We start from the raw sequence: 24234 nt of genomic DNA on the forward strand, positions 1-24234 counted from the left end.
ACCAGCTAGCATTGCTGAGTGGTTTAACTTTTCCATGAAGCTGTCAATTACCTGATGGTTATAACTGGGTAAGGAGGACACCAGCCTCCTTCGAAATTCACCCTAAAGTAGTAAGCCTGGCAAGCAACCTCTGGCTTTGGAGTTAGCAGACCCCTGTGGTCTGTGTCTTGCTTAGGTCCCTGGGTGAAGGGGCAATGTCCGAGACCTTACGTCACCTTGCCTGCTGGCAGCCAAATGCAGCTGTCTCTTCTGTTGCAGCCCAGGCCCAGGCTGTATGAAGCCAAGGCCTTGGGCAGGAGGCTCTGGGCTCTCCTTGAATGACAGTGTTTTGAAGCAAGAGGAAGGGCCCAGTGAAATTCTACTAGCCAGTCACAAGAGCGGATGAGCCCCCTCATGGTCACTGGGGGCTTGACAAGGCTCCAGGATACAAAGGGTTCAAAGACCAGGGTTGCATGTCACCAGACTGTGAGATAAAGACCATCTCTGCTGTTCAGAGGAAAGAGCCCTCCCACACAACTCAGCCCCATCCTGGCTGCTCTGGCACTGGGGAACGGGCAGTCACCAAACATCCCAGGGACCACAGGCCCATCTCAGAGCACACGCACTATCAGACCCATGTCTGCTAATGCCATTCTGCTATGGATGGAACCCAGCCCCCACCTTTACCCAATCCAGATCCTCAAGTCTCTTCCCCTCCCAGGCCCTGCCCCTTCCCCTCTCCCCATCTGCTGCCTATGGACTATGGCAGGGCTGCCCAACTAGCATGTAGCCTGTAAGGTGATAACTTAGTGTCATCCCCCCCCCCACACACACATTCCCTGACCCCTAGCCCAGGCTCCTGGGCCTGGGGTGGGCAGGGAAGAGAAGAAAGGCATCTTTAAGATACTCCTCCCTCCTTCAGGTTCTCCCTGGGACAGTGTGGTCCTAGGGAGTCTGCAGGGCTATAGGATGATGGAGTGCCCATGTAGCATAGCACAGCATGAGGGATGGGGCACAGCTACAGTGCGTGGTGTGCAGCCCTGGGGGTATGCAGCCCCTGGATGCTCAAAAGCTGAATAGCCCTGGGCCAGGATAAGGCAGCCTGTATTTGTCACATCCTGCAGCTACTGAGCTCAGTTCAGCTAAAGGAAAAGAGGCAGGGGTAAAAACAGCTGTGGGAAGCCAGATAGCCTCAGCTCCCCACAGCATGAAAGGGGGAAAGCAGATCTACAAAATAAACCAGCCAACCATGCAGATGTGGGCATCTCCAGGCCCTGCCCTACCCCCGCCTAGAGATCATGTCCAAAAAGACCCGATACAGACCCAGAAAGTCCACTGGGGAAGGGGAGCCAGCTCAGCCCTCCATAGGCCAGATGAGCAAGAGAAGGGTCGACTGCAGCACATGTCCAAGCTGCTGTTTAAGTTAAAATGTTTCTACTGTCCTATTCCTTGCCCCGTGATCCAGGCAGAATGCAAAAGCCCCCCACCCCCCACCCCTCAAATAGTCACAGTTCCATGTTCCGCAAAGTTTTCCCTTTGATTTGTTCCTCAGGCCCTTTCCTCCCCTCCTCCTCCCCTCTTCCAGAGGCCCCGCAATCCACTTCAGCTCTGTCATTGCCTGCTGGGTCCTTTTCCTGTTGGAGCGTGCCTCTTTGCTGATGCCCAGTGCTAGGCAGATGCTCTCATGCCGGCCGCACACCAGTGGCTCAGAGTCCACAAGCTACTGTACCAGGGAGCAGGAAGGGCAGCAGTGCCAAGTTGGAGTCCATCAGCCCACTGATTGAAGACACCCTGCTTCTACCATGAGGCAGAGGCCCCTCTCTTCCCCCCAATGCGCGCACGCACACACACACACACACCCCCCCACTGCCCTGCATCAGCCTTGGGCTAAGCAGTTAATCCAGCCAGGCAGCTCATATGAATGGCTGAGGCCCCGCTGGTCTCAGGAGGCACAGGACAAACACAAGACTGAGTGTGCACACAGACACCTGCCCACAACTGCAGCTCCTGACCCCAGAGGCAGGGAGGAGGCAGTGTGCAAAACATACAAAGAACTGAGGGAGGGACAGGCCCAGGGTGGGGGAGAGGAGGGAGAGAGAAAGGCAGTCTCTCCAGAGTCTTGTTGAGTCCCTGGTGCATGTGGAAGGAGGAGTCCTGGTCTCTGAGACATGGGCAGCCACAGGTGCCACATTGGCATCCAGCCCACCACCAGGCCGAATCTGCCTGGAGACAACGCCTCCCATGGTGCAGTCTTTCCACTGTGGCTGGTGGGGCTGGAGCGAGTGGAGGGTGGGTGCCCGCTCACATCATGATGTGCCGCCGGCGGTGCAGGGCCAGGTGGTCTGAGCGCGAGAAGCTGCGGTCACAGTCCGAGCAGCGGAAGGGCTTGATACCCGTGTGCTTGCGGAAGTGCCGGGTGAGCTCGTCGGAGCGGGCGAACTTCCAGGTGCAGCCTTCCCAGGTACATTTGTAAGGCTTCTCTCCTGCAAGGGACAAAGGAGGGCTCAATGCTCGGGCACACACCACTATTAGCATTAACTTTATTAATTCTATTATGATAGCAACAACTGGCTGTCATTGAAATCAAGTAGTATTACACTTAGTGGGTGCAATATCCACAGGCTTTAACCAAGACCAGGCATCACTGCTTATTAGGTACATTATGGTTGTACCTACAGCCCCTAACCCTAGACCAGCTATTGCCTTCAGGTGTCCTTAGAGCAAGGGTGTCAAACTCAGCTGTCCTCACAGGTTGAATGAGTCACATAGGGCCAGTCCATAGACTGGATCCCTAGCATGGACCAGCATCATCTGGTCTGCAGAGCCAGAAATTTGGCAGCACTAGCGTTTGTTGCTGTGACTCTTTCTGCCACCAAGTTTCCAGTTCCACAGGCCAAATAATACAGCTCTCTGCACTCGGGATCCTACCTGTGGGGCTGGAATTTGGCGACAGAATGAAAGGCAGCAGCATTCACTGCCACAACTTCAGAAACCGTACCAACTACTGCTGCCACCTCTTGTCCAGCTGGAAAATTTCCAACTCTGTGGGCCGGATGAAACAGCTCAGCAGGCCGGAACTTTGTCACCCCCGCCCTAGACGCTACTGTAATATACCTAGTAAGAAAATATGCCTGGCCAGGGTTAAGGGCTGTAGGTACTACACCATGACCTACCATTTCTAATACAGGGTATTATGGTAGCATCAAGATCTGGCATTGACATTTTATGTTCTGGTAGAGCCTACAGACCAAGATCAGCATCCCATTGTGCTGGGCTTTTCCGAAGGAAAATGCAGACCCAGCATCTTCCCAGGCTTTGTTAGAGGCCCTGGAGGAGGGATAAAGGATGCTTAGTGTGGCCATGCCAGGCCTCAGCAGAAGGCCTGTTTAACCTTTACCAAAAAGCACCTATCCCCAAAACATTAATTAGTCATTCAAGTTAAGAGAATGTAACAAAAACACCTCAAAGTGTTTTGAACAGCAGGCAGCTGCCATGGAAGCCATGGAAACACCAGCCCATGAGGTGTTCCCCTTGCTCCAGCTCGTCTGGCCAGAGTCTGAACTCACAGAAACTGTGGAGATGCAAGGAAGCTCTATAAATCACTAGGTGCCCCGCAGGTACAAGGAGACAGTTACCTTTGCAAAGGCCAGCTGTTGCTGCTGACATGTGTGGGGCAGAAGCAACTGCTAGGCTGGGGGATGCAGGAGTTGTGGGATACTGGAGGGGCTGCTAGGATACTAGGAGGGAGGAATGGTTGCTAGGTTACTGGCATGGGAAGTGAGGGGGCTAGGTTGCTAGGATGCTCGATGAGAACCCTTAGACTGGCAGGGTGGAGGTGGGAGACACAGGACACTGAAGTTAAAAGTCTGCTGGCCACAGAGGCATCCCAGAACAGCAGATGCTGCTCCTCTGCCCTGGCACGAAGAGAGATATGGGAAGCGGTGTGGGGGGAAGGGAGGAAGATGCCCTTATTTATGGAAATGAAACATTTTCTAGATTATTTTAGGCAGTTGTAGAAACTTATTTCTCCCCTCCAGCTGGGAGGCTAGGAGACAAAAGGAGCTTTCAAGCAGGGAAATATGAAAAGAAACAGTGCCAAGTATGGGCTTCCAAGCTCACTAGGAAGTTCAAAACACATTTTGCAGACAGAATGTTGTATGATTTGAATATATAATAGCAATGAAAAAAAGGGAAAGGGGGGAGACTGTGGCTACGTGATCAGCAGGGATCCTGGTTTTCTCTGATTTAAAAAAAACCTAATTTTCAGTTAGAAAAAAGTAACCCCAAATCCACATTTTTCCATGATTTAAATGAAACACCACGAGAGAGAGAGAGAGAGAGAGAGAGAGACCAAATTCCTAGGGCACAGCATCTAGGCTGCCAGACTAGAAGGGAGTGCAGTTTGAGTTGCAGCACTAGGGTTCTACATCCCCATCACAGCCAGAGAAAAAGGCCTCCCTTGGCCACTACAGAACTGCTGCGTTTCCTGGCTTCTGCTGATGTAGTTTAGATTCAGTCTCTCCTTGGGGGACCTTAACTGAGCAGTCTGTTGATCCCAGGAGGCCTGCACTCACATTTAGACTTCCTCTGGGGATATGGACTTGATCTGTGACAAGCTCATTAGAAGTCCATGGGGGAGGCTTGTGCTGGCCTGGACTGCCAGAGACCCAAGCTGAATCCCCTGCTACAGACTTCCTGTAGGACTTTATTAGGCAAGTCATTTGGTCTCTATAAATGGGGATAATAGCACTGCACTGCCTCATGGAGGTGGGGCAAAGGTAAGGCAAGTCTCTCAGCCAGATGGAAAGGCCCAAGCTCTCCCTCAGCCTGGGTGACAGCTGCCTGGCCAGCTGGCCTGTTATTTTTGAGTTTTGCCTCTCATGTATTTGCTGCTTCAGCTACACTTTGTGTGCAGTAATGAGGCCATCTAGTGGTCAGCTAAGTTAATGAAACACTGTTCCCCGCAGCTCAGAGCATCTTCCACCCACACACATTCTGGACCGAAATACACGGGGCCCAATTTGGTCCTCAGTTAACCAGTAAACCCCACTCAGACTATGATCCTCCTGCACAGATAATTGAGGAAGAGGGAATCTACTGCCCCCAACTTGCAGCAATCAGCTGCAAGGGACAGAATGCCCCAAAGGTCAAGATCTGTACAAGGAGAAAGGAGGCTGGACGGCTGAACACCTCCTATTTAACTATTTCCACCCAGCCAGAGGTAGCTCCTGTATGGAGCCCTGCAGTATGACCTTACCAGGCAGGGCTGGGTGCAGCAGTTGGGGAAGGGGCAACATTACACTAACAGACCTATACATGCTGACAAAACCCTCTCCTACAAAACACAGCAGACTACTGTCTGGGGTGGAGGAGTGGGGAGACAGAAGGCCTGATAAGCAAACCCCTCCTCTGAGCTACCCAGGATGAATGCCCTTCCAGGATTATGTTTCAGCAATGCCCATTACTGTACCAGCTCAGCCCCTAGTACCAGAGCCCCAAGACCCCTGCAAAATAACACAGCTCAACTTGCAATAGATAAGCCAGGTGTTTACACACTACCTGCTCGCTCCTATGCCAGCCCAGCTGCCACCCGGGAAGGACAGACAGCCCCTCTCCTCATCCCTATGGATCACAAAGGGTTCCTAAGCCCCAGGGATATAACAAGTTCCCAGGCTCCCATTCAGGCAAATACCAAGGACTTCCACAGACAATAGAAGGCTGTGTCTGGCTGGGAGAAGCCTGCAACCTAGTGGTTTATGTCAGAACTACACATACAAGCAAAAGGAGCAAGGACTCCACGACCAAATGCAGAGTCCTGGCATCTTAAAAGCACAGTGAGCAGGACGGTTGTGGGCACCACTTAACCACTGGGGCCAGAAGCTGTACTTTTTTCTGAAGTTAAATAACTTTCCTCCCTCTCCACCCTGCACATATCTCAAACCAGCAGGGAACTCCCAGATCTGGATCCTCCTGGTTGAATCCACGCTGAGCCCTGAAACTCCTGTACCCAGCCAGCCACACCTGGAGAGAAGAGCTTACAGCCAGGCTTGGGTGGGGTGCACAGTCAAAGGATCTGAAATGCTGGTAAAGTGCCAGATGGTCATTCCTGGTCTTGCAGGAGTATCTGAGAGTCTCAGCTCCTCAGGCTCTAAGGTAGGATGGAGAGAGAGGGTGTCCTAGGTCTGCAGCTGGTCCACTTGTTCAGCAGACAGCAGGGGCTGGGGTGTGACAGCTCCTCCCTCCCCTTGCATGGAGATTCCACCCCAGTCCATGTAGGGATGGGGTCCAGGACTCCACTGCCTTGGCTGAGCTGGACTGGGCTGGCAGCCATGTGGCAGAGGCTGCCTCCCCACCCTACCATACCTGTGTGTATCCTCCTGTGTGCTTTGAGGTGGGAGCTTTTCGTGTAGACCTTATTGCAGCCCTCGAAGTCGCATTGGTGAATTCGCCTCTTCTTCAGGTCTGGGGATTCTGCTCGCTGCATCCGGGCCACTGCTGACCTACCAGGGGAATACAGGACTATCACCCTATGCCAGATCCCATCCTTCTCCCAGACAGGCAGACAACCCCTCCCCCGTGGCATATTAGATCTCATTCAGGAAAAACAGAGAATACCTTCTCCAGTTGCCAGGGCTGGCCTGCCCCACCCCAGCCAGAGCTCTGCTCTCTGATGACACCAGCCCAAGCACCCTGGACAGCCAATTAAATATGATGGGAGAGAGAAACCAGACTACCCCCCAACACATAGTGTGACCATGGATTGGCCTGCCTTGGGATAATGAGACCCAAGTGCTGTTACAACTGTACAGTTTGGCAATGGGTTTGGCCACTGCAGGGTCCTGGCACAGTGGTGACCAGTTCCATAGGCAGCTTTGGTACTCCAACCCCTTTGCAGGACTCCTGTCCCAATCCACCGCTGCCACCTACGCCATCCACCCAGAGGCAAGCCTGCCCCAGCCACAGTGAAAAAACTGCTGCCACTCACTCTCGCTGTAGGTCCTGGAAGGGAGCTGAGCTACTCTCCTCTGTGCCGCTGTCTTCACTGTCACTGTTCATTTCCATGGGGTACATAGAACTGGGGTCAATTTTCACTGGGGGAGGAAACAGAAAGCCCTTGAAAACAGGGCAGGCAGAAAGAGCAGTGTCCCGAGGGAGCACAGCCACAACATAGCATCCTTCCCCGGTCCAGCACCCACAGGGCCCCTTCCCTCCACAAGGTGTACAGTTGCCAGAACCCCCACCCCCCTACCTCTGCCTCTGGACACTCCCTTCCCACACCAGTCCCAGTGCGCCCTCCCCCTGCCAACTCCCCCATCCTTGGGCACTCTCTCCCCATTCACCCCTCAAACCACACAGCTCTAACATGACCCAGGGCTGCAGGGGTAGGGTCAAGGGATGCCACAAGGCAGTATCTGGCTGCAGAACCAGATGTGGCCCAGACTCCTAGGCAGGTTCCTGCTGCCATTATGGGCATGATGGGCAGGGAGCCACATCACAGCCCCATGGCCCATCACTCCCCTAATAGCTGTCAGTAACATGGACAAAACAGGAGCTGGAAACCTGCCTTCTCCAGCCCTTTGGCCAGTGACATGGGTGGAAGCCATGTTGCTGCTGGGGGTGGTTAAAGGGTGCAACTGTCCTGTCCTGATCCCTCCTCCCCCCATGCTGACAGGGCAGGGGCCATGAGGCCACCCTCCAACCTGGGCTCTACTCTTCTGCCTACCAGCACTGCAGCAGCCCATCCAAGGTCAGAAGAGCTGACTGCTCTGCCCGGTGGGAGTGGGCTCCAGCAGCTCAGAGCCCATGGAAGCCAGGGTGCAGGTCTGTGCTCCCAAGGGAGAGAGGGAACAGCATGGGCCCAGAACACGGCTCAGAGCTGTAGGTAGGCTGGAGGACCACTGGCCACCCCCCACGGGGACCTGATCATGACCTAAGCACAATGCCTGGTTCAGCTCATCAGCTGGCAGAGCAGATGGCGCTCAGGAGATCTGGCAGCCTGGCCAGGGCTGGGCCCCAGAACTCAGACCCAGACACAAGCCGCACCCACATGGCTCTGGTCAAGGATCTGACCCCACCCCCATCCTTCCCCCACCCCAGCCTGTGGCCTGGCCGATGGTGCTGCCAGGTCAGGGAGGCTCCTCCCTCCTCCTCCCCTGCAGCAGAGCCCTGGTCATCTCAGCTGTGCACCCTCCCCTATCAGGACGCCCCCCTCCTCCCTCCAGCCCCGACTTCCAGATTTGACCCCAGCCAGCAGGGAACCAGCCAGGGCCTCTGGCAGGAAGCGCCTGGGAGTTCTCGGCTCGCAGGATGGGAGGCAGGAAGCCTGCGGCGGGTGGGGCGGGGGGAGCCAGTCTAACTGGAACCAGAGCAGCCTTGGAGCCGGAGGGGGGACTGGCAGGGGAGGTCAGGACCCCACCCCGCTGGGGGGGGCGGCAGCCTGCCAGCTCCCCCCACCCGCTCCCAGCGGGATGGAGGGCAGACAGCCAGCCTCCTCCCCTCCTGACGCACAGCCACTCGATCGACCGCAGAGCCAGCCTGGCTCCCCAGCACTCAGGCCCCAGCCCCTCCCCTCACATAGCCACCAGGGCAGGGAGCCTCCGCCCTGGCATGCAGCTCCAGGCAGCGTGAGAGACAGACCAGTCTGGAGCTGGCGCCCGAGCTCAGACACCCTGACAACAGGCGCAGCATGAGGGCCAGAAGGGGATGGGTGGTGCGGGGTGGATCACGGGGGCTTGTGAACCCACAGGCCTCTGCCTCAGCCCTGCACCCAGCCACACTGACCAGACCCCCTCCACAAAAGGGCAGGTCTTTAGGAGGGGATGCAAGTTGGGGGGCACAGAGCTGTGCCTCACTGCTCCAGGATCTGAGCCCTCTCTCCTGCACCCCACTGAGAACCGCCCCCCACCCCACTGAGCCCCAAGTGCCCACCTCAGTGCACCCCCTCCCCATGAAAGGAATCCAGCCCCTCTCTCTCCAACACCTTGCTTCTGGACACCTGGGTTCACAGGGGCCAACTGGGAACCTGGGGCATCCCAGTCAGGCTGCCCCAGGTTCCCAGTCAGAGGCTCTGTCTGCAGGCTAAGCTGCAAGCCTGACTCTGTGCTCTTGGGGAGCACGCCCAGCCCTCCCTCCCTGCCACACTCCCCAGACAGGCATTGAGCCCCACCCCTGCCCTTCCTGGCAGCAGCTTCTCTCAACAGCTGCCACAGGAGAGCAGCGAGGAAAGCAGATCCTTCCCAGCCCAGTCCCATGCCCCCAGGCCCCTACTTATGCCAGCTTGGAGTCCGCAGCTGAGAACCCCTTTCAGCAGCTCGGGCTGCAGCTTTGCAGGGGTAGATTCCTGTGCACACACAGGAAGGGGGTTTGGACTGCAGAATGGGGGTGGGGGACAGGGAGCAGAGCTGGGAAGAGGGCAGGAGGGCAAGGAATGACAGGGTCAAAGAAGCAGGAAACCTCTGATGTAAAAGCTTGGAACAGACCAAGGAAATTGCAGGGGCCTTGGAAACAGAGTAGGTGACCCCTCAGCACCTGAGCTCATGGTTCAGCCTGCTGCAAACAGCATCCAAGGCAGAGTTCTCCCAGCCTGGCCCCACACAGGCATGCAGGGCACTGGGCAGAGGGGCCAGCCCTGGGCCCCAGCAACACCCCGTCTGCTCCAAGCACAGCTGGCATTCACAGGGCAGGAGCTGAGAAGCCTGTCCTCCTGCCACGACCAGGCTGCAACATGCAATTAGCTGCCCAGCCCCATCTGGCTGCATCCAAGGACCAGCTGTAATTCATGGGTGGCTCCCTGGTGTGAACTCAGAACCCATCAAGAACAAGGGGATGGGTCCACCGCCATCACAAGGCAACACTAGTGGTCAGAAGACCCACAAACAAGAGAGGCATTTCTCTGGCAAAGGCAGGGCAGGGCTTTTGCCTACTGGGAGGCACACGGTGCCTGCCTGCAGCAGCAGTACCAGCACGCCAGGCTTCCTCCCACACCCAGCCAGATGAGACAGGCTCCATGGGACTGGACAGGCTCCGTCACGCTCTGGGAGTTGAGCCAACAGGACGATTATGGAGCCTGGGCTTGGCTGGTCTCATGATGCTGCTGGCCCTGGTGAGAGGTACCAGATGAAGAGCCCGGCAGATCAAAAGGCCTCTCAGCCATGGAACTGGGTCAGCAGAAGGCCAAGCTTCCCTCCTCACCAGATTCCTGTTAACATGCCTCAGCCCTGCTCAGGAAGGTCCTACCTCTAGGCTTTCAGCTTTCAGTCAGCCTGGCCCCCTCCAGCCCCGAGAACCCTCTCCCTGCCTGCTCCCCAACAGCTTTGTTTATATGCCCCCAAAATCCTGATTTGCAGTCCCCAACTGATCCTCATTCCAACCATCCTGCCCAAACAAAACTCTGCTGATGGCCCCACCCTGAAGCCACAGCCTCCCCTGCTATGCCCAGGCCCTGAAGGGAAACAAGCCTTACCAGACCCAGCGTTCTTGCCGTCACCCCCAATGAGTGGCACAGTGATGGCAGCAGTAACCCCATCTGTGGGCATGGTGGTATAGACCACAGGCAGGGACTGCACCACCACAGGGATGGTCTGCAGGTTGCCCATCTTGCTGGGCAGGTTGACAGAAGGAATGGTGTGGATGACGTGGAGGATCTGCTGCCCGCCGCTACCCTGCGTGGACGCCAGGATGGAGCCCGGGGACAGCACGGCAGGGATGGCCGACGTGGACGACAGGCCCGTGGATGACAGGCCCGTGGACGACAGGCCCGTGGACGACAGGCCCGTGGACGACATAGACACCACTGGTGTCTGGATGGGTGGTGTCACCAGCATGGGTGAGGACCTGATACAGGAAGACACCTGGGAAGAGGACTGCAGCGACCCCTTGGACTTGTTGAGCGACAGGTCCACAGGCTCAGCCTGGGGCTGGTTGCAGTCACTGGCCAGCAGCTCTTCAGGGGGCTCAGTCTTGATGTCTGTCAGCAGCACTGGTGGCTCCAAGGAGTTCTCCTCCAGCAGCGACGAGGAGCTCATCTTGGGCAGCACCTTACTCTGAATTGAGCCTGCGGCCTGCAAAGCAAAGGCATCAACTATGAGGGACAGCCTCCTTCACTGGGGGACACTGAAGAGACAGGGGCAGGGAGAGGCAGGAGACCCCTCCTGGCAGATGGGAAACTGAGGCATGGAAAGGAGAAGCACCTTGCGCTAAACCACCCAGCAGCAGAATTTGGATGTCCAGATTCCCACCATACCCTATGCATTAAAACCCACTGCCCAGCTTGGCAGGCCCAAACCCTTCACACAGCCTATGGGCCCCTGGGCTAATGAGAAGTCTTTCCAGTATAACACTGGGTTAGTCACTGACAAGCACTTGGGGTCAGAGGCAGGAGGAAGGGAGACTGAGCTGGAACCAACTGCTTATCTCTGATCACAGGAGACAGAAGGGATGAGACTCTTGCACACAATCTTTCCCACATTGCAGCAATCCCTGCATCCCTCTAGCACCTGACTCTCTAGGTCCTTTCATGGGCTTTTGGCTCTGCAGAAACAAAGGCAGTGGCAAAGACCACTCCTCGCCCCCAGAGATTAGAGAAACGCAGCGCAAAGAGATGAAAACCTGTGGTCACAGATTAAATTCCTGGAAAAACTGAAGCAGAACCTAGGAGTCCTGCCTCCCCACCCTGTGCTTAGGTCAAGCCTCCCCCACTGCATGAGCTCTTATGTGCCACATATTACGAGGACAAAGCCAGAGGCCCAGCTCTCTACATTATCCCCTCAATAGGTCACCTCATAGGAAGATAATGTAAAGTCCTCCACCCATAACAGGCCCTCTCTGGCCAAGTTGGATTGGTCATATTCCTTTCTGACCTGCATTAAAGAGGTTTTTTTTGGCTCAGGGGGGTGCAAGGGCCAACCAGAGGTAATGCTCTTCTAGACCTGGTCCTAGCCAAAGGAGACGACCTGGTGACCACCTTAAACATAGAGGGCAACCTAGGCGACAGCAACCATGAAACCATCACGTTCACTGTCCATCACAAGGCAGACAAACTAGATAGCAGAACTGAAGTTTTGGACTTCAAAAATGCAAATTTCAACAAGTTCAGGTCATTAGTAGAAGTGCTGTGGGACTAGGGACTGAAGGCAAAAGGAGTACATGCAGAGTGGTCATTCCTTAAGGACACGATCCTTGAAGCGCAAAGGAAGTCCATTCCCATGCAGAGGGAATGTCACAAGAGAGCTAGGAAACCCTCTTGGCAGGCAAAACAGGGAAATCATGGTCCTCTTAAGAAAGAAGAAAGAGGTGTACAAGCAATGGAAGCTTGGGACTATACAATAATGGCCCGCATTTGTAGGGAACACATCAGAAGGGCTGAGGCGGCAACTGAACTAAAATTAGCAACCAGGATCAAGGACAACAAGAAGTCCTTCTTTAGGTACATAGGAATCAGGAGGAAAACAAATGGGAGTGTGGGGGCACTGCTCAATAACTAACGATTGGTTACTGGTACTCAGGAGAAAACTGAACTCCTGTATTTCACCTGGGCAAGGGGAAAAATCACTCCAGCTAGGGTACAGAATGACCAGGGTTCAAATGACTGCCTTCCTACTATTGCTGTAGAACTGACGTATAATCAATTAAAAAAAATAGACATAAGTCAGCAGGACCAGATGAACTTCATCTGAGGGTACTGAAAAAGCTGGCTGAAGTCAAAGCAGAACCTCTGGCGAAGCTCTTCCAAACCTTGTGGCACTCTGGAGAGGTCCCTGACGACTGGAAGAGGGCCAATGTTTTGTATCCATCCTCAAGAAGGGGAGGGAGGACCCAGGTAACTATAGGCCAGTTAGCCTAACTTCTATCCCAGGGAAAATCCTGAAAAAATTCATCAAGGAGTCTATATGGGATGGGCTTACAGAAGGCAGGATTCTAAAAGACAGCCAGCATGGCTTTGTAGTGGGCAGGTCTTGTCTTACCAACCTCATCTCCTTTTACAATCAGGTAACTCACCACCTGGATAAGAGAGAGGAGGGTGACATTGTATACCTTGACTTCCAAAAAGCTTTTGATTTGGTATCCCACGATGTTCTCATGAGGAAACTGGAAGATTGTGGGCTTAGCTGCGAGATAGTCAGGTGTGTAGGAAGCTGGCTGTGGGGTAGGACCCAGAGAATTCTACTGATCGGACCTGTGTCATCTTTGCAAGAAGTGGCCAGTGGTGTCCCTCAGGTGTCGGTGCTTGGCCCAGTGCTTTTTAACATCTTCATCAATGATTTGCATGGGGTGAAGACTTCACTGGCCACATTCATGGATGACACCAAGTTATGGGGAAGCATGGTCATGCTTGAAGATAGGCTGAAGATACAGGCAGACCTAGGCAGGCTAGCAAGTTGAGCAGATCAGAACCAGATGAAGTTTAACATCAAGAAATATAAAGTGCTTCAACCTGGGGACGAACAACCCTCTGCTCACCTACAGGCTTGGCAACGCCAATCTGACAAGCACTATGAATGAAAGAGACCTGGGGGTAATAATTGACCAGTTTGAACATGAGCCAGCAGTGCGATGCTGTAGCCAGCAGGGCAAATAATACTCTGGCATGCATCAATCGATGCATCTCCAGCAAAACCAAGGAAGTAATTCTTCCACTCTACTCGGCATTGATGAGACTGCAGATGGGGTATTGCGTACGGTTCTGGGGACCGCACTTCAACAAGGACAGGGAAAAGCTCAAGAGAGTCCAGAGAAGGGCCATCCGTATGACCAGAGACTTCCACGGCAAGGCATACAAGGAAAGGCTGAGGGATCCTGGACTCTTCAGCCTGAAAAAGAGACGGATGAGAGGGGACTTGGTAGCAGCTTACCGCCCAGAGACTTCCACGGCAAGGCATACAAGGAAAGGCTGAGGGATCCTGGACTCTTCAGCCTGAAAAAGAGACGGATGAGAGGGGACTTGGTAGCAGCTTACCGCTACATCAGGGGCATACATCAAGGGCTCGGTGAACAACTGCTCACCAGGGCACCCTTGGGGAAAACCAAGAGCAATGGTCACAAACTTCTAAAACACTGTTTCAGGCTCAACATTAGGAAAAACTTCTTCACAGCTAGGGTGTCCAGACTGTGGAATAAGCTGAGGTGGTGCAATTGCCTACCCTGGAAATCTTCAAGAGGAGACTGGACGGTCACCTTGCTGGCGTCACCTGACCCCAGTTATCTTTCCTGCTTGGTGCAGGGGGCTGGACCCGATAATCTTCCAAGGTCCCTTCTGGCCTTGCAATCTATGAATCTGTGAATCCTGGTGCATCTTTGAAGGGACTCCCTAGTGCCTCATGGTCAGGAGAGAGAAGTATCATAAACATGTGTCCCACCCCTACCCCCATACAGGCAGCATGAAACAAGTCAGGCTTGAGCATAATATATTAATTCCAACTATGACATAAACATTCTTTGCAGTTTCAATGAAGAGAAACTCTCTTCACCACCACTGATCCAATGGTACAGTCCTCTCACAGCACCCAGCTATTGGCCAATCAAGATTCACATCTGCATTCATAAACTGGACAATGGGACAAGGGAGTCACCCAAGAGGTATGAGTTGGGGGGGAAATCTTACCTAGTGGAGGGGCTGGAAAGGGAGAGACCCTGGGATCAGGCCCATTTTTGAAGGAGGAGCCATGCAAGTAAGCTGGGAAGTTTGCAGTCAAAGCTCCTCGCTACTGGGGCTTTCAAGGGCCAGTGGGGAATCTGGAAGATACTGTCAGATATGGAGGACAAATGCTACTTATCTGAGTTTGCAAAAGAAGGTGGGTGGATTAGTTACACCTGCAACCAGAAGCTCCTGGATGGGCCAAGTCCCTAGTGTGCCTGGCCATTTGTTTTGGATGTCACAGAGGAGACAACAGATTGTGGGGGGAACTGAAGCTCTGAAGTTCTCAGCTCTGAGAATAGTGTGCTGGGCATGCTCACCAGAGCTGTAGTCCCGGAGCGCACCCCCGCTCCAGAACAGCTCAAATCTCCAGCCAAACCTGCTTCAGGGAACTGAAGTGGCCCCACTTCCTCCTCTGTCCTAGAACAAGAATCTCCTTTAATTCTCCTTTTATACAGGGCATCCCAAAGGACCCTATTATACCTACTGAAACAGTGGCAGCCACTTCTGGGGAAGAGGATGGCAGCCATGGTGAACACAGCAAAAGGGAGGGAGATTGAGAATGGAAACATTAAACTCAGGAGATTAAGACAAACCCGGTAAGCAAGCAGAGTGCAGTGGCAATCTTCACACCCAAGCAGAGCAAGGACTTAGGTTACAAAACTCTCATTTAAAAGACACACCCAGCCCAGCAATACTGCAGGGAACTCCATTTATATCCACATAGAGGCTGCTGGAGCTAACTGGAGCCTGCCAGCAGAGTCTGCATTTCTAAGGAACCCAAGAAGCTTAAACACAATCATTAGACCATGAAGCCACCCTACCACTGGGAAGTCTGTAATCAGCCAGGATCCTAGATTTCTCTGATAAAATATATATATATATATCCCCAATTTTCGGATAAAAGAAAGTAACCCAAAATCCACATTTTTCTGTGATTAAAATGAAACACCACTAAGATAGATAGATAGATAGATAGATAGATAGATAGAGTAGTGTTTCATTTTAATCACAGAAAAATGTAGACTTTGAGTTACTTTTTTAATCTGAAAATTGGGGATTTTTTTTTTTTTTTTTAATCAGAGAAAACCAGGGTCCTTGTTAATCAGGAACTGGAAACCCATCTGATCCTGACAAGTCAGCTGTCTGAATGTGGAAGGCTTTTAAATGCAAGGACATGGAAAGATGGTTTTGAAACCCTCTGCCAACAGTTCTCTGTATCTGATCCTGAGTGATGCTGGGATAACTGCTCCCAGCAACCTCAAACCATGAGCCTTTGGGATTAGGATATAATCTCTGCAAGGTTTAACCTCGCTGGAGACCAACTGGTGAGGTGGTGGATTCTGTGGGTACTTATGGCCAGAAAAGCAGATCTGTTTCCCCTCTCTGCACAAACAAGCTACTATTCCTGCTCTCCCTGCAAAGCCCTGACAGCAGCCTACACTGGGCTGCCTCAACTCAATCACACCGCTAGCTCAGCTCTCCCAGGACAGCCCAGGCTCTCATAGCTGGTGTATGATGGGGAGACCTTTGAGGTGGATTTTCTGATTCCCAAACCAAGCAAGCCCCTCTCCGGCCATGTGGATCTGCTTGGGAAGCCTGTTGGGAAGGGGAGTGCAGGGAGCAGCACAAAAGTCACAGCTGGTTTATGTATGGGCATCTGGCTGGGAAGCACATGGGGAGCAGATCTGCTGAGTAAGACGCCCTTCTGACAGGTACATTTGTTAACATAGCACGGGCTTGGGCCCAATGGGAGGCGTCAACCTGACACCGGTGGGCAACAGAGCCCAAGGTCATAAAGAGAGCTGCTAACTGCCTGTGGGTGACAGGGTCACAGGAGCCAGACACAAGTTCCACTCATCACTTTGGGCATAGGAAGGATAGCAATATGGGAGCTGGTGCCACATAGGTGCAGAGGCTTGATTTGTCCCTTCATAGCCTGGTTAAAAAACAGGGCAGCAAGACCCTGGGAACCTCAGAGAAAACCTGGTGCTTCTGAGCTACATTACAGTAATCTTAAGTAACACTTGCATTTCTCCAACACCTTCCCTTGGTGGAGAATGCTCTTTATAAACACTCATGCAGTAAGTAACCCCTTCCCACACCTCTGGCAGACACAAACACCTCCCTTCCCTCCTCTCACTAAAGCAGGGAGGCACAGAGGTGACAACTTGTCCCCAGGCTTTCCAAGGCAAAACTGGGAGTTGAATCCAGGCCTTCCAGCTCCTGGTCTGCCAGCCTTCTCCTTCCAGATCAGACACTCTGGGGAGAGACACCCTCACACCTCTCCCCCTTAGATTTCCAATGTGAAGTCTGCTCCTGGGTCAGAGGCAGGGGAGGTGCCATTTCTAGCTTGGCAGATGACCCCCAGATGCAGCTGGGACAACACTATCCCAATGAACAGATGAGATGATCTGCTTCGGTCCCTTCTGACCCTACCAACTATGAGTCTCTCATGTTGGCCAGCTTTTCCAGCAATGGCAGCTCCTTGGACCCAGCCAGTCAGGAGAGTCCAAGCTCTGAGAGGAAATCAGTGGAACCTGGAAAGGGAAAACACTAGGACAGAGACTGAGCCTGTCTATTACAGGTTTGTCCAACATGCGGCCCACCAAGCCATTTTCTGAGGCCGGAGGTGCTGTGACGGGAAACAAAAGTAAACAGTGTTTAATTTCGTTCCCACCCCTTGTCCCTCCCCCAGCCCCTCAGCAGCTTCCTAATGGCTGCTGAAGGGCTGGGGAAGGGACAAGGTTCCCACACGCACCGCGTCTGCTTGATGTTGCCGACATGGTGCGGCTCCTCCCCTCCCCCCTCATTTCACAGTGTCCCTTCCTAGCCCCGCCCCTCCTTTCCTCCTTTGCATGCCGGCCCCGCCCTGCGCCAGTCCCCGCCGGCCACACGGGCGGGCGCTGACGCCGGCTCAGAGGGATGCTGCGGCCGGGCCTGCAGGAGATGCTGCTGCTGTGGCTGTCGGGGTGGGAAGCTGGCACCCACCTCCCCGTATCCCCCCATGCCCGCAGACATTGCGCTGGGGGTGGTGAGTCGCGGGCCTCAGGGAGGGAGGGAGCCCTGCCAGTTGGGCTCGGGCTGCCCCGGGGGAGAGAGAGCAGGGGGTGTCCCTGCACGTCCCGCACCCCCCTGTAAGGTCCTCGCATGTCCCCCTGGCTGCTGAGACCTGGCGCGCAGGTGTGGGGGGGACGCGGCGGGGTCAGGCAGCACCCCTGGACTTCTGCGCCCCCAGGCTGCAGCCAGACTGGACAGGCTGTGCGAGCGCCCGCTCCTGCCGGCCCACTGGGTGATAAAAAAGTTCACAATCCGGCCCCACATTCAAAAAGGTTGGACATCCCTGGTCTATTAGATGTGCAGTGGCTCAGCTCTGAGGAAGAGGGATTCACTGGGGCTGGGCTTGCAAGACGCACTGCAATTTCATGCCATAGTGCTGTGGGGTAAAATCTGGGAACAAAGTGATTGTCACTAATCTCTTCTCCCCCCTGGCCCAGCCCCAAAAAATGTTGGCAGCACAGAGGCTGCGGAGTGAAGGGCCCTGAAGACAGAGCTCCCCTCTGCATCACAGTGCAGGGACGGAGAGGGGGGCTTTATTATCACTGCCAGAGTTGTGTACACTGTGGAGGAGGGAGGCCCCCAAGTAAGCATTGTAAAGTCTGTCACCAGCTTAGCATTTCCATCTGAAAGAGCCTTTGGCCACCACTCCCCTGCCCAGCTAGGCGCCCTGCTGCCTGCAACCAAGGGCACAGGCGTTCAGTAGCAAAGGGGACAAGTTCTCCTTGCACAGGATTCAGGTGCTGTTGAAAGGAGTACAAAAGGTATCCGAATACACCTTGTTCCTAACCTACATTGCCCCTTGCTATAGTAGGGCTGAGCTCCCTCCACACATGCAGCTCCGCTCCCACCCCAAGAGTCCTCACCTGCACCCTTGTGCCCCCCCAAACCATACCTCGTTCATAGCTTCCCCTCAATTCAAAAGACCTGCCAGCAATTTCAGTGCCAATCCATGCCCCTACACAATGCACTTCACACCTAAAGGACCATCCCCTCCCTCTCCCCCCTCCAGCTATTTCATTACCCAAAACCTGCCCCCAGGCTTTGGCAGGATGTGTCTGCCTGTACTGAGAGCAAGGAAGAAGAAGGAGGATTGTGTCAGAGAGGCAAAAGCCATTCCCAGGCCACTCCTCAGCTTCACACAGGCCTGGAGCTCTGAAGGGCTTGGGAGGGAGGAAAAGTCACAACATCCAGCTCCTGCAAGCCAAGCTCCTGGATGCTAAATGGGGAGTGGTAGGGGGTGGGATGTGGAAAGCTCAAGTGAACAAAAGACTCCCCCACCTTTCTCAACCCTACAGCATGGGGAACATGCTTGTGTGCTGCCATGAGAACTAGGCAGAATCTGTGCTCTGCTCAGCCTAGACCAAGGGCAGGCAATTATTTCAGGAGAAGGGCCGCTTACTGTGTTTTGGCAAGCCATCGAGGGCTGCATGACAGGCAGCCGGTGGCAGAAAAATATTTATTGTCCAAATTTTTTATGGACCCCGGGGGCCACATTTTGCCCACCCATGGCCTAGACCCACAGCTGAGGGCAGCAAGTTGGAGGACAAATGTAGGAGCCCATAAGCCAAGGCTTCCCCTGAGAGCACCTGGGTGGGTATAGCACCTCTGTGGTATCTCAGTGGACGAGAGAGTCAGGCTCAGAAACCCTGACCTGAGAGTATTTGTCCAACTGCTCCCAAACCAGGCCCTGTACAGACCACGGTGCCGCAGGCAAGTGGGAGGGTTGGCATCCCTTTTGACTAGCTGGCAAGGTACCACAGAGCAGGTCCAGCTGGCTTCCAGCATCTGAAGGGCCTGCCCATGCATTCAGGCAGCACTTGGGCCTGAGCCGCAGAAACCTGGTAGGCCAGAATCCAGTCCTCTTTCATCCCTGCATCTCCACCCCTGTCTTGCAAGCCCAAGAGGCTGGATCCATGGGGACCAGCATCTGTCCCTCAGGGTGATACTCAAAACAAGGCATTTGATCATCACTGCCTACAAGACAGCATCAGCAGGACCAGAGGATGAGGCTTCCAAGCCAAGAAAGCCACTGGCAGATGGACGCTCTGAACAACTCCAGCTATTCAAGGGTTTCATGGAAGGAAGAATGGCCAGGGCAGGCAGGCGCAGCATCAGCCTTTCAGACACTGAGGGGACCTGTACCAGGTGGCTGGGTTGTGGTAGGGCAGCTACTAGGTGCTGCTGTCCTAGGGCAGGTGACAGGCGACGCTGGAGGCTGGACTGGGAGTGCCGAGTGATGTCAGTTTTACCCCTGGCTCTGCCCTGCCTCCCACAGGCACACGGCAGGGGCGTCAGTGGCAGCAGCAGCTGGCACAACCTGGCACAGGGCCCAGAAGTGCTGGTGGCAGAAGCCCAGGTGGGGGTGGGGAGGTGCAGGAGACTCTCCAGCCACTCCCCCAGTAGTGAGGGCTGGAAGGAGCTGGGGGAGGGCAAACCAAGGAGAAAGAGAGGCCCAAACCCCAGCTGCTCCCTCCCCCAGCTGAATGCCAGGAGGGTGGAAGGAGGCTCATCAAATTTGTGTGGCTTGTGCCCTGAACCAGCTGTGACCCCACCCTCCAATGAGTCACGTGCATGGCCCTCCCTCCCCATCCCTGTGACTGATGCCTCTGCATGCCCAGGGCCGTGCCAAGCGCTGCAGGGCCCAGCCATGCCGGCCCACACTCTGGATGGGTGCAAAATCCCAGGCATTTCTGAAGCACTGCCTGGACGGGACCGAGGTCTGCACAGCCAGCCTTCAGTGACAAAACAAATCCCTCCCTTAGCAGCTGAGGCAGGCCCAGCCCATGTCTGCCACTCCCCTGAGCGGAGCCACCCACTCAGAGATCCAGCCCAGGGCTGCCTGGCTGCTTGCTTCCTCCTCCCACTCCTTCTGGCAGGCACCCCAGTCCCACTGGCTGTGTGCAGACTGAAGGCAGGCTGCTCTGCTCCGGGTGAGAGCCAGGCCGGGCTTGCCACGCTCCATGGGCCTCACTCCACCGCTGCAGTTCAAGGTGATGCAACCCACAGCCAAGGGCCAGGCACCCCACTATGGGTACAGCCAGGCTTGACAGGGGAGGTTGAGCGTTCCTTGCCCAACAGGCTGCTGGATCCTCACCCCAGCCCCTCCCCATCCCAGCCCTGCCAGATTTATGGCCACTCCCAGCCAATCCCTCCCATCTGTTTCAGCATCCAGCTGCCTGGGACCACATGGAGCCCAGATTTCTCTTTGATCCCCTCCCCCTACCCCAGCTTTCATCTCCCAGCCAGTGCTCAGCAGGGCCATTGCCCCCTCCCTGGCCTCTCCCAACAATCCCACAGGCCCAACTCCCCCTTTCATGGGTGCAGGTGCTTCTGACAAAAATCAGCCCTGACAGTCAGCCCTTCAAATCACACCCTGCTCCAGCTCTGACAAGGAAGGAATCCCCCCTACTCCTCCCCACCCATTAACCCCTTCCTGCTCATGCTGCGCTGCACAGGGCTAAACCAGCTGCTCCATACAGCTCTGCAGTCTCCACCCCCAGAGGCTCAGGGCATCATGCACACAAGCTGAGGAACAAATGTTGGGGTCCAAGGTTGGAATCAAGTAGCTAGCAGGGGCAGCGCATGGCCAATGCGGATCAGTTCTCCTTGGCATCAGCAATGGGCAGCCACTAAGTCTGGAGAAGACCTAGGTAAGCTGAATGTCTGAACCATCAGAACCTCCGGGGCCTGCAGAACTGGGCAGAAGGACTCACAGGACCAGCTTCTCTTCCAAGTCATTCAGGGACCTGTTTGTGCTTGTGCCAAGGCTCAGGACTCTTGGGTCTGGGACACACACCACATAAACCGGTTTGACTCAAATCAGTTAAGTCTGATACTGCATTCAACCAGGTTTATCTCAAACTGGTTTCAGCCATTTTCAAACGGGTTTATGTGCACTGAACATCTATTCTGTTACAAGTTTAAACCAGTTTATGATCACTTAAACTGGTTTACGTGTAATGTCTATTAAGATCAAGTGTAGTCACTGCACTGGCCTATTTCCCGGGCCAAGATCGCTTTAGAATGGCATTGTAATGGATGCTAACTTGTCCAATGCACTGTGGACAGGACACCTTATGAGAGTCTACTATAGCAGTGGTTCCCAATCTTTTTAAACTGTGTACCAGACATGACAGTGGACCAGCATATTGCAAACCAGAAGTGACCGGCATACTGCGGAACAACAGCCAACCCTTTTTTACACTGCTGGTCACTTCCAGACTTCTGATCTGGCAGCCAACCCTCCTGCGGACCAGCAGTCAACCCTTCACGGCCCAGGGGTTGGAAACCTCTGTATTATAACCTCCCAGTGGGAGGATCTCAGCTACACACCTAACTTTATAGAAATGGAGGACTCCTACCCAGCTTGCTCGTTTAGCTTGTTGGCTAAGGGTAAGTAAGAGTCAGATGCATCTGAACTGTAAGACCTCTGAGCTTGGGCTTGGCAAGTAGGATGTCTGCCAGTGGATTTGGGAATATCTAAAACCTTGGTCTGAAGAGTCTGGGATGGAAAATACTTGCTAGTGTTAGCACCACATGGATTTGAACAACTGAGTTCTGCTCAGTAGATAGGATTTGGAACTGATTTGGCTAATTCAACCTGGAACACGGAAATTTTTAAAAAATCATAATAATAAGGCTCAGGACTGAGCCCAGGCTGAGGAGCCAGAGTCCCCCACTAAGGAATTTTTATGGCCTCTAGCCGAAGACCTCATTATCTTTAATGCAACTGCAAAGCTCAAAACTCCTGGGTGAAGCAGGGCTCTGCAACAATCACCATCTCATAGATGACTCATGAGAGACTAAGGGGCTCAGACTTGCACAGGCTCTCAAGGGATGCCCATGGTATGTGGGGAACTAAATCTAACCAGCCCTGTTCAGAGGTGAGCAATGGATGCAACTCAAGCCAGTGACCTCAGCAATTAAACAAAAATCCCTATGTAAAGCCAGGTCATTACAGATCAGCTAACATGTTGGCAGAGACACAAGCAACACAGAGCAGTGAGCCCAGTGAATCTGTGTCCTGTTTCCCCCACTTCACTGAAGATGCAAGGGCCCTGCAGGAGACAGTGATGGGATAATATGCCCCAGAGGAAGTTTCCTTCTCTGCACCCCCATTAGTCATGTGGGTTAGGGGTGGAGCAAAGCAGGGAAGCAAAGCAAAGAGCCAATCTAGACCCATTTAGGAAAAAGTCTTTCAAATTCTGACAGCGTCCTTTAAAAATATAATCAAACATACACATCACTGAGGGCTACCATTGGAGTAAAGGTATTAATAGCAATGGTAGGTGAACTGAGCGCCCTTTCCTTCCCTGCCACAACAGGTATGTGGTCTGGCAGATCAACTTAGTCTTCCAACCTTCCCCTACTGCACTGATATTCCCCCCCCCCCGGGGATTAATTGGCATGCAGATGAGAACCAAGCTAATGTTCCTTGTTAGTGCCTAGATACTAGCCCTGACCAGCAGTGCTTGCACAGCTAGCCAATACCAGCCTGGGACAGAGAATGCCCACATTGGGCTTCAGCAGCAGCAGCAAGGACCAACTCATACCCCACAGGTCACCTTTGCCTGGCTCGGCACAACAGGAGAGGGATGGGCAGGAGATTGGCCTGAGCTCCAGGGAAATAATTGCCAGTTCCTTACACCAGTCTTTCACCACAGAAGGCTCCCCCAGTGCAGAACTCCAAATGTCTCTCTTCTATGGATGGACCCAAGTTAATGGATTTCTCTCCTGGTCACTGACCCAAGTCAAGTGGTATCTTGAACTAGAGCTATTGTGCAATGAGTGTCTTCTAACAAGCTGGTTAGTGCGGGGGTGCACATCACTACCTACCACTAGAAGTGATCAGAACTGCCCAACCATAGGCCCTACCACAAAGGAAAATCCCACCCATCTTGAGCTCAAGCAGTAGGGGCCTCAGTGGTGGGAACATTTATCTCCATTGCCACTGCAACATGCCAAGCAGCCAAAACACATGGTATGGCATTCTGTATGGCACTAAGAAATCCTATGGCAATAGTCATCCTCCTGTTACCAAACAAATTCAACTACCTCAGAATCAGAAGTGAAGGACTTGGACCCTCTTCCCTAACCTCAAGCCCCAAAGCAGAACTCAGCAGGCTCCTTCTGATGGACTCTACGTGCAATAAGTCGATGTCTATAAGTCCATCTCAGGCCCTAGGGCAGGGGTGGGCAAAATGCAGCCCACCAGGCCATTCTATCCGGCCCACGAGGCCCATAAAAAAATTAGAAAATTAATATTAATTTTCCCTGGGATGCCTGTCATGCAGCCCTCGATGGCTTGCCCAAACACAGTAAGCGGCCCTCTGCCCAAAATAATTGCCCACCCCTGCCCTAGGGACTGGGAACAGGGAGCTCCAGGATTCTCCAGTGAGCGGCGGGGTTGAGCTGCTTACACTGAGGGATCACGACTGCAGATGAACAACCACTGTCCCCCTAACCCAGCTGAAGGGCAGAGCTGCTTTTCCTGGAGCCTTGAGAAAGCTTGAAGCAAAGGGATGACAACCGTGTGTTCAAGCAAGCAGGAGTTTTCTCAGCAG

The 24234-nt window shown here is 53.9% G+C and overlaps 1 protein-coding gene across 4 annotated transcripts in view; it reads right to left on the reverse strand.

Annotated features, from left to right (window-relative positions):
- Positions 1-6: 6 nt before the first annotated feature.
- The window catches only part of KLF8 (Kruppel like factor 8), a 32368-nt gene continuing 8140 nt past the window's right edge, over positions 7-24234 (reverse strand). For all 4 annotated transcript variants that reach the window (XM_025192470.1, XM_014525993.2, XM_025192472.1 and 1 more), the window contains exons 2-5: positions 10442-11039; positions 6965-7070; positions 6343-6479; positions 7-2462 (exon numbers count right to left, since the gene is read on the reverse strand). In XM_025192470.1, the coding sequence (XP_025048255.1) occupies positions 2281-2462; positions 6343-6479; positions 6965-7070; positions 10442-11003 (987 nt within the window). In that variant the 5' untranslated portion in view covers positions 11004-11039 and the 3' untranslated portion in view covers positions 7-2280. The remainder of the gene's footprint in view (positions 2463-6342; positions 6480-6964; positions 7071-10441; positions 11040-24234) is intronic.

This window comes from Alligator sinensis, unplaced genomic scaffold (assembly GCF_000455745.1).
Source record: "Alligator sinensis unplaced genomic scaffold, ASM45574v1 scaffold495_1, whole genome shotgun sequence".
In the NCBI taxonomy this organism is placed as follows: domain Eukaryota; kingdom Metazoa; phylum Chordata; order Crocodylia; family Alligatoridae; genus Alligator; species Alligator sinensis.